This window comes from Perca flavescens, chromosome 21, assembly GCF_004354835.1.
Source record: "Perca flavescens isolate YP-PL-M2 chromosome 21, PFLA_1.0, whole genome shotgun sequence".
Taxonomy (NCBI): Eukaryota; Metazoa; Chordata; class Actinopteri; order Perciformes; family Percidae; genus Perca; species Perca flavescens.
Window position 1 is genome coordinate 271069 of NC_041351.1, and position 10000 is coordinate 281068.

General features: G+C 39.1%; 1 protein-coding gene across 5 annotated transcripts in view; it reads right to left on the reverse strand.

Moving 5' to 3' along the window:
- Positions 1–6376, reverse strand: part of ebf3a (EBF transcription factor 3a) — a 59909-nt gene extending 53533 nt beyond the window's left edge. For all 5 annotated transcript variants that reach the window (XM_028568005.1, XM_028568002.1, XM_028568006.1 and 2 more), the window contains exons 1-4: positions 6255–6376; positions 3264–3420; positions 753–816; positions 471–526 (exon numbers count right to left, since the gene is read on the reverse strand). In XM_028568005.1, the coding sequence (XP_028423806.1) occupies positions 471–526; positions 753–816; positions 3264–3420; positions 6255–6376 (399 nt within the window). The remainder of the gene's footprint in view (positions 1–470; positions 527–752; positions 817–3263; positions 3421–6254) is intronic.
- Positions 6377–10000: the final 3624 nt, after the last annotated feature.

The following is a 10000-nucleotide window of genomic DNA, read 5'->3' on the forward strand; positions in this document are numbered from 1 at the left end:
ATTAATATATGACGGGTTCCTGATCAAGATATGTACAGTCATAAAATGTTTAAATGTATAAATGTTTTGCAACTTCTAAAATCGACTCAACCTATGTTCTATATCAGTCAATCAGATTTTATTTATATTACTTTTCATACATCCAGATTTAGCACAAAGTGCTTCATTCACAATAAGTTGTTTAATAAAAGACTAAAAAGTATTTTAAAATATCAACCTTCTCTGCGAGCTTCAGGTCTTTAGACAGACAGAGGTATGCTGTTGATTCTTTAGACAGACTGAGAGGTATGTTGTACAGTTCTTGAGTGTACTTCCATTATTAATTAAGTTAGTGTCACTTTAAATATCCTAATAAGACCTTCTAAATTTTAAAATGTGTGTTCAACCAACATAATTAAGTTGATAAAAGTTAAAATGTATATAATAATCCTGTCATTAGGATAATAAATATTCAGTAATCAGTTCCTTACCTGTTTGGTCATGGAGTCAATGAGCCGGACGTAGAGATCCTGCTCCGTTCTGACTCCTGGACCCACAAAAACATCATCAGCATAACATGTGAACACAAAAACATCATCAGCATAACATGTGAACACAAAAACATCATCAGCATAACATGTGAACACAAACACATCGTCAGCATAATGTATGAACACAAACACATCATCAGCATAACATGTGAACACAAACCCATTGTCATAGTTACATGTGAATACCAATACATTGTCAGCGTAACAGTGCAGTGTTCTCACCGTTACTGTAGAGCAGCTGCAGTTTGTAGTGAATCCCGTTGTTCGTTTTCTCTCCACTCGGCTCCTGAACACAGAAGATGAAACATTTATGTCATAAAACAAACTGAAACTGACGCTGCGTTTGATTTCTAACACCTGAGTTAGTTTAATTTCTGATGTGAATTGCAGTGTTAGGGCCCTATCTTGCACTCAGCGCAATTGCTTTTGTACACCGACGCATGTATCATTCCTATTTTGCACCTGACGCACAGTGGACTTTTCCCTCCACAGATGCACGTCGGTGAATTAGGGAATGTATTTCCGCTCCTGGGGGCGGTTCAGCGAAAAGAGGAGGCGTGTTCAGGCGCAAACGTTCCCTGGTGCTATTTTGCAGTTTCAGAAAACAATTCCGCCACTGACCAGGAAAAACCTAGTCTAAAGTCAGTGGTGCTAGTCTAAAGTCAGTGGTGCTAGTCTAAAGTCAGTGGTGCTAGTCTAAAGTCAGTGGAGCTAGTCTAAAGTCAGTGGTGCTAGTCTAAAGTCAGTGGTGCTAGTCTAAAGTCAGTGGTGCTAGTCTAAAGTCAGTGGCGCTAGTCTAAAGTCAGTGGCGCTAGTCTAAAGTCAGTGGAGCTAGTCTAAAGTCAGTGGCGCTAGTCTAAAGTCAGTGGCGCTAGTCTAAAGTCAGTAGCGCGTTATTCAGATGCTATTTTAGGGGCGCTTGCTTGGCCATAATGTAGCGTGTGCACAATGTGCATAGACTTTGCTTCTCTCATCTGTAGGGACGCAGCAGTTCCCATTTTTGCAAACCATACATAATTACAAAGAAAAATATTACTGAAAATGCGCTTCAGGTGTTTGGATAGATGAGGAGGCACTTTACAGTACAGTCCTCAAAACGTCGCAGCATTCTTTGTGGCTTGTTGTGTTTTACACACAATTCCATGAATCATGGATGTGTTGATGACATAAATGAGGAAATATTAGAGGACTTAAGGAGACGTGATGTTGAACTACGGCGGGATTGGACACTCTGGCGGGATCTGGTCCGGGAGTAATGTGCGATGCTCTCCTGGTGGAGCGGGTGGATGGAGATGGAGTGGGGGGAGGAGGAAGGGGCAGGTGGTGCGTTTGGAGGCCCACGCTCCATGACTGCAGCAATCCTCTCCAGACATGAGGAGATGCGCCCGAGAGGCCGCAGCAACATCGCCACCCGGTTTCACGTTACACCCAAACCACACCTAGCTACTTTTTTAGGGCTGTCAGCATTAATGCGTTCATCACGATGCGATTAAGGGCCGAGCATAACGCGTAATTTTTTTTAATCGCATTAATCGCATGCCGGCATTTATTAATTTATTTTACACTTCACTCGGCTTCACGTCGTGCCTAACAGGCTACTATTTTGACCCTTTGCCATACTTCCTCATAACACATCCTGCAGCTGCAGGCTACAGGCATAATGGAGAAGGACAGCAGCAACACAGTTCTGAATGGCGCTTTTCATTTTCCAAAACTCCCGGACAACAAGTCGAAAGCTGTATGCACATTCTGTAAAGCCAAATTAAAATATCACCGAAACACGTTAAGCTTGAGCTACCAGCTACGAGTTACCAGCTACGAGCTACCAGCTACGAGCTAATTAACGTGACTCAGGTTGATGCTACCCACTTAGGCTAAGCAGCATTTTGGAGAGTGCTACAAGTGCTACTTGCCGACCTGTGGATGAAACCAAATCCCCAAAAATTACTACAGCTCTTGCAAAATGGGTGGCAACTAACTGCAGACCTGTCAGCATCGTAGAGGACTCGGGTCTTAAAGAAGTACTACAGTTGGCATGTTCTGACCCGTCTCATTGCCGTCGAGGGGGACAGCAGCCCCACCCACACCCAGCCTGAACTCCACGGAGAAAGCAGCCACACTGGAAGTGCTGCAGAGTGCAAACACTGTCTCATGAACCGGTGATCACTGGACGTCAGTGAGTAATCAGATTTATTTAGGAGTTACTGCACACTATATTGACTCTGGTAAGGATAGGGACTTTTAGTATTTTAGTTAGGTACTTGGAGGAATTGTGCAATAATGACAGATTCACACACTTTTCTTTTGTTTACATTAAATAAATAATAAACAAATACAAATCTTAAAGTCAAGTTTGCATTCCTTTGATTCCCAATCAAGATACAGTGGTAACAGTTCTGAAATGCAAAATAATAGAATTTTTTTCATGTGATAAAATATGCGATTAATCACGATTAACTATAGAAATTCAGCGATTAATCGCATTTAAAAAATGTTTATCGTTTGACAGCCCTAACATATATATATATATAATATATGTAATAAATCTATTCCAATCGTTGGAACCTCTGTTTTTTTTTTAGAGGGAACATTAAACGTGATGTTTGGCCGATGATCTCCGTTGTGTGTCCGGTCCTTTAGACATGGGTGTCTTGGATTTGTATAGTCAGCGTCTCCCTCACAGCGTCTCTTCTGTGTGTTGTGGTGGGCATGAGGTGTGTTTGTTTCCCTCACCTTCTCTTTCTCCACGAAGTCTACGTAGACCGTGCGTTCAATCTCCACCGGCTGGCCCTGCCGGTCGTACAGCGCCAACACAAAGTGGAAGAAGTTGGACTTCCTCAGATTAGACGGAGGCTGCTTCTCAAAGTGAGCTCGCGCTAACCCCACCCCGCTGAGAGGCAGACAGGTCAGAGAGAGACAGACAGGTTAGAGAGAGACAGACACACAGGTTAGACAGAGAGACACACACAGATTAGAGAGAGAGACAGGTTAGAGAGAGAGAAGACAAGTTAGAGAGGGACAGACAGGTTAGAGAGAGAGAAGACAAGTTAGAGAGGGACAGACAGGTTAGAGAGACAGAAAGGTTAGAGAGAGACAGGTTATAGAGCAACAGACAGACAGGTTAGAGAGAGAGACAGACAGGTTAGAGAGGGATAGACAGACAGGTTAGAGAGACAGACAGAATATTAAACGTGTGAAATCATAAAATGATCTGCAGCAGAGTTGATTCATGGTAATAAATCCGACGCGGCTTCCAGAACACTTAAATCTTGAGAAACTATTTTATAATTTGACGTTGGTCAGAAACACAAAGAGATGAACATCTGTAGTCATAAACACACATGACCAAACAAACCTCTTATAATCGCTATTAAAAACTATTTTACACACATTTAAAATATCAAACCGATCTTCTCAGAGAACATTTAAATCACGTTAGGAATCATTTACACATGCACATACTTCTCTGTTCTCTGGTGTTAAACACATATTCTGTATGCATTTCTTTCTGTATTTAATGTTTACTTCATATTAATGTTCAATATGTTTATTTTTGTTTATATATGCACGGCAAATTCCACATAAGTACTAACGGGCAATAAATCTTTTAACAATAATCTGCTTTTAATGTTTGATAAAAACTGTTGAGCATCTTAAATCTACATTTAAATGTGAAAGATGTTTCTAATAGAAAACATTCATAATCATCAGAAACTGCTGCAGATCATTTTCATGAAGGTAAACATCAGGATATTATTATATTATTATATTATTTAGGATTATCCTGAAACCCTCCCAGCTTCCTTCTCTTTCTTTCTACATTTAACAAAATGTAAAAACTGTAAATATTACAGAAGTTCTGATGAGAGCAGATTTTATTTTACCATTCATCTGAATAAAAACAGTCTTACGTTCGTTTAAAATGTCAACATGCCATAACTTTATGTTAATATAATAAAAAAATCACTAATTAATATATTATAATATTAATAATTTTTTATTTTTTCTATTTTCTGTTTTTCATTTGAAGATCTTTGAAATTAGTTTTGCTTTAAAGAGATTTAAAAATTATATTATTATTATCACGAACTACCTTTATTAGTTACTATTTAGTTAAATCAAAGTAATTATTATGTGTGCGTGCGTATGCGGGTTAATGTGTGTGTGTGCGTGTATGTGTGTGTGCGCGTGTGTGTATGTATGTGCGTGCATGCGTGTGTGTGCGTGCGTGCGTATGTGTGCGTGTGCGTGCATGCGTGAGTGTATACATGTATAAATAAGTGAAGAATTAAATTGTTTAATATTTAATTAAAGTACCAACAGAAAAAGGGGATATAATATCTAAAAGTATTTTTAACTTTTTCCTTCTTTCTGAACATGAAATATTTATTTGAATCATTTATAATAATTCAGGAAGATTAGTTTGCTGAGGATTTAGCTATTGTTTTCTAACTGAAATGTACATTTTCTTATTTATCTTATAAATTAATTAAACTATCAAACTATATTTCAAATATTGATTTAACATTCCTGCATTAATCATCAGGTTTCTTCAGACCGTCAAAGACCTGCCGACACATTTCATTAAGACATTCATTCTCCTCTAACCCGGACATATAATTATATAATATTCATGTTTAAATACTGAGATAGTTGTAAAGGTATAAAAACACAGATTATAAATCATAAATGTTTCCGTTTCTACAGAAACTAAATGATTTTTATTCCTTTCTTTCCTCTGAAATCTGCTCCAATAAACCTGCAGGTACAGTATGTGTGTTACAGAGATTACTAAAGCATTTATATTCTCTTCTAACCTGGACATATAATTATATTATATTCATGTTTAAATACAGATATCGTTGTTTCAGAAATGTTTCTGTTTCTGGTTCCTCTTACTTAATAAATCAGATGTTTCTTCTTACAAACATTTCATTCTTCTTTCTCTTTATTTACTCACAAAAATACATAATCTGCAAAATATTTAATAAGTAAAATATATAATCTGCAAAATGTAAAAGATAAAATATATAATCTGCTAAATATATAAGTAAAATATATAATCTGCTAAATGTATAATCTGCAAAATATACAATCTGCAAAATGTATAATCTGCAAAATGTATAATCTGCAAAATGTATAATCTGCAAAATATACAATCTGCAAAATATATTATCTGCAAAATATGAGGGAAATGTGAAGGAGAGTTGAATAAAAACCCTGCAGGCATTTGAGAAGAAGATCGCTGATTTTTACTTTTGACCTTCAGCGCCGAGAGAATCCCAAAGTATAAACCCTGAGAAATATGATTCAGACTGAAGAATCAAACTCAGGAAACATTCATATTAGAAGAAATAAGGAATATTACAGCTTTCATTTTGTGATGAGTGATGTGATTTCCTTTTAATAAAAGTCAAAGTTTAAATACTACTCGACTCTTCAGATTCGTGGGATTTAAAGAATCTTTCTGATAAAATGAGTCAAAATATTTTTCTGACTGAAGAAAACCTTCCTAATAAAATCCCTCTCAGATCATCTTTGTAATAAAATGTCCTGAAACCCCAATAACCAGAAACAGAAGTCTCTAACCCTCTCTAACACTCTCTCCACCCTGACAGACGTCTGAATCTTGCCGTCTCTCTGTGAGGACTCTAAAGCCATCTGAGCGGCTGTGGGTCCGTGGGGACTACAGCTCCCAGAATCCCTCTGGGGCGGAGAGTTTACCTCTGAGCGGCCGTGTTGGCGTCCACCACGCCGGCCGAGTGCATCCAGGAGCGCACGGCCAGCGGCTCCTCCTTCATGCCGGCCGTAACGCCGCGGGGAACGGCGTCCTGGATCCCGAACATCTCCGCCAGGGCAACGCAGGCAGCTCGGGGATCAGGGACCGTCCAGCAGGAAATCAGCGCCGCGCACGGAAACACGGAAAGACCTGGGGAAACTTTACACTCTCTCTTTTTTTTTTACTTTAATTTACTTTTTATTCTGAAAGAACGATTTCCTTTTCTCTACAGGAGTTTAAAAAAATGATTTTGCCGTCATATTGAAAGCCGGCGAAACGGGAAGTAGGAGGAGGAGAAAACAGAGGAATAAAATCCTCAGAGAGAAGGAGAGGAAGACGGAGAGAGGAGAGTCCGGGCGGACGGCGAATCGAGCGCGAGCAAAAATGTCTTTTTTCTTTTCCCCAAAGAGAGGAGGAGAGATGATGGAGGGATGAGGAGCGGAAGAGAAACTCACAGCCCTGCGGCCCCACAGGACTGGACGCCAAAACCCAAAAACCCCACGGGTCTTCCTCCGAGGGCTGACGACATCACGGCAGGGGTGGGACCTGACCATATATGGACAGGAGAGAGAGAGAGAGAGAGAGAGAGAGAGAGAGAGAGAGAGAGAGAGAGAGAGAGAGAGAGAGTGATGAGAGAGAGAGAGAGACAGAGAGAGAGAAAGTATGTGTGATGGAAGTGGAGAGAGCAAAAGAGAGGAAAGTGCATTTCCCTCTCTTTCTCTCTCTCTGGTTGGCCGGTTAAATCTTTTGCCTCCTCCCCCTCTCTCTCTCATCACACACACACACACACACTCTCTCTCTCTCTCTCTCTCTAGTTTCATTTCTTCTCTCCATCAGTTGGTCCTCCTTTAAACCTTAAAGTAACGCTCAATAACGCATAGAAAACGCAGGACGTTGAGCGCTGCCTCTCAGCTAAAGACAAAGTCTTCGTAGGAACGAGATAAGGTTTGGTTTCCTTTGGTTTCTGTCTTTACACAAATTATTAAAAAGATGCAATATAATTAATAATGTAATTTGCAAGACAAATGTGAAGGAGAAGTGCCTGAAGTCTCCAGGTTCTTCATGCAGCATAAAGTAATATATATATATATATATATATATATATATATATATATATATATATATAAATATATAAATATATATATATATATGCCTCTCAGCTACAGATTTAGAGAGCAACAAAGTCTTTGCAAGGAGGACGTCGGCATTTCATTTTCTGTCTTTGATTATTAGACAACTGTAAGTTTATGTGTGATGTGCCACATTTTAGTTTTCTCGACAGCCCAAGACAACATACTCCTAAAGGAGACAATATAGGCGAATTTGTATCTTACCTCACACTTGTAAAATTAAAAAACATACAAGAAGTGTGAAGGAGAATGGCCTAGAGCCTCTGGGTCGTCCAGGCAGCGTGTTACAGGATATCATAATACTAATCTTTGTCTTAGTCAAACCAACGGGACTCATGAGATGGTGCCCCGTGTGAAGCCACAAGTCAACGTTGACTTGTGGCTTCAAACTTTAAAGATTTAACTTACGTAACGTATGCCCTCAACAAATGCCACGTTTGTGCGTTACGTAGCTAGCAGAATCTACGTTATTTTAACCCAAACCATGATCTTGTACATTATATACCAAAGGTTGAAACCAGGATGTTGTCGTTGTGTTGTGGGAGCTCTGACTGTTCGTCTTGCTCGACATTCATTGGAAAGCGCACAGAAAATAGCACAGAACTTTATAATGCTCTACAATGTAAAGCAATCAATAAACATTCATTGAAAAGGAGGCTTATTTGCTGCCCAATATATACAAACATGCCACAAGCTGAGGAACAGTGACACACACACACACACACTCACACACACACACACACACACACACACACACACACACACACACACACACACACACACACACACACACACACACACACACACACACACACAGAGACACACACACACGTTTGTCCTTTTGACCTAAAATATCTTTTAACTTGTAAAGAAAGAAGAAGAAGAAGTGAAAGCAGCTGCTTGTCTTCACCCTCAGAGTGTTTTCATGTTGAGAGTCCGTGAACTCTGATAAATTCCTGATTTTATTCTGCAGATTTTCTGAGAATCCATCCATTCTTCATCTGTTTCCGGCCTGGACCAATGTGCAAATGTTTGAAATATTTTACTTGTGTTTTTTCTTCTTCATTGGTTCTTATTTTATTAACATTCAAACTCACATCTCTAGAAAACACATCAGTACTCAGCATTCATATAATTATATTATGTGTTTAAAAATACAAAAAAGAAAAGGTTTCTGATTTCTGCTTCTAAATCTCACAATGTCTTCAGCTAAAAACCTGGACGGACGTATGAACGTATGAATATAAAGGAGAGTTTTAATGTGAAGAAGAGTCAATGAATTCTGATGAATACCATTTTTTTATTATTATTATTTTTTGGGCTTTTCTGTCTTTAATGGACAGGTGAGAAAGGGGACAGAGAGAGAGGGAGGAAAAGATGCAGGAAATCATCACAGGTCGGAGTCTAATCCTGGACCTCTGCATTGAGGCATAGACCTCCAAATATAAGTGCGCCTGCTCTACCCACTGAGCCAACCCGGCCACTGAATTCCTGTGTTTTATTCTGCAGATTTTCTTGGTGTTAATCTCATTTACATGAAGAGAGACTGAGTTAGAGTCTAAAGGCATCACTCATCCTGACATCACCGTGATTATATTATTATTATTATTGGATGTTTCTGTCCTGTGTGTCCTTAAACTGTCCGTTTCCTCTGAGAGAAACATGAATTATTTTAGAGTTAAAACTAATTCACATTTATTTCACCTTGAAAACATTTGATGTAATAAATCTGAAGATCTTTCTATACCTTCTTATTTTAGTTTTAAATTGCACGTAAAATAAATTAATTTCTCTTTTCAAAATGTTGACGTTTATGGAATAAATTAAATTGTTTTGTGTTTATTTTTAAGAATTAATTTAAAGTCTGAAACCTGTAAATTAACAGCAGAAAGCTGGGGAAGACTAATTATTATTAGATAAAAACAAATGTACATTTTTAAAAGTGCAAGTTTTTTTTATTGAATTTTTTTTTTTTTTTTCTGCAGTTTGTTCTCCGACTCTCTGCCGAGTCGCAGCGCTGCCGAGTGTTCAACCTCCTCGTCTTTATAGGGTGTGAAGTGTTTCCTTTTGTGTGTGTGTGTGTATGTGTGTGTGATGATGCGAGCACTTGACACACACACACACACACACACACACATTTGCATTTAAATAGCGACATCAACCAGCGTTCGCGGCTGCACACCGGCGGGTTTCCCAGATGTCACGGCAAAGTCAGATGGGCCAGCTGTCACACACACACACACACACACACACACACTTGGCTGACTTGGTAAAGAACATTCATTCAGTCAGTTTAAACTACAGCGGCGTTTAACAGCGACAAAACACACAGTCAGAGTGTCACTGTGTGTGTGTGTGTGTGTGTGTGTGTGTGTGTGTGTGTGTGTGTGTGTGTGTGTGTGTTATCTAAAAACGTCATTATTTAAACAGGAGTCTGGTTAGGAACTGCAGCGTTACATCACCTCTCAGGAAATGGGAGGAAACAGGAAGAGGAAACAAAGAGCAGAAGTCCTCACACCACGACAGCTGAAGAATGAAATGAAAAGTCAACATTTAGAGCC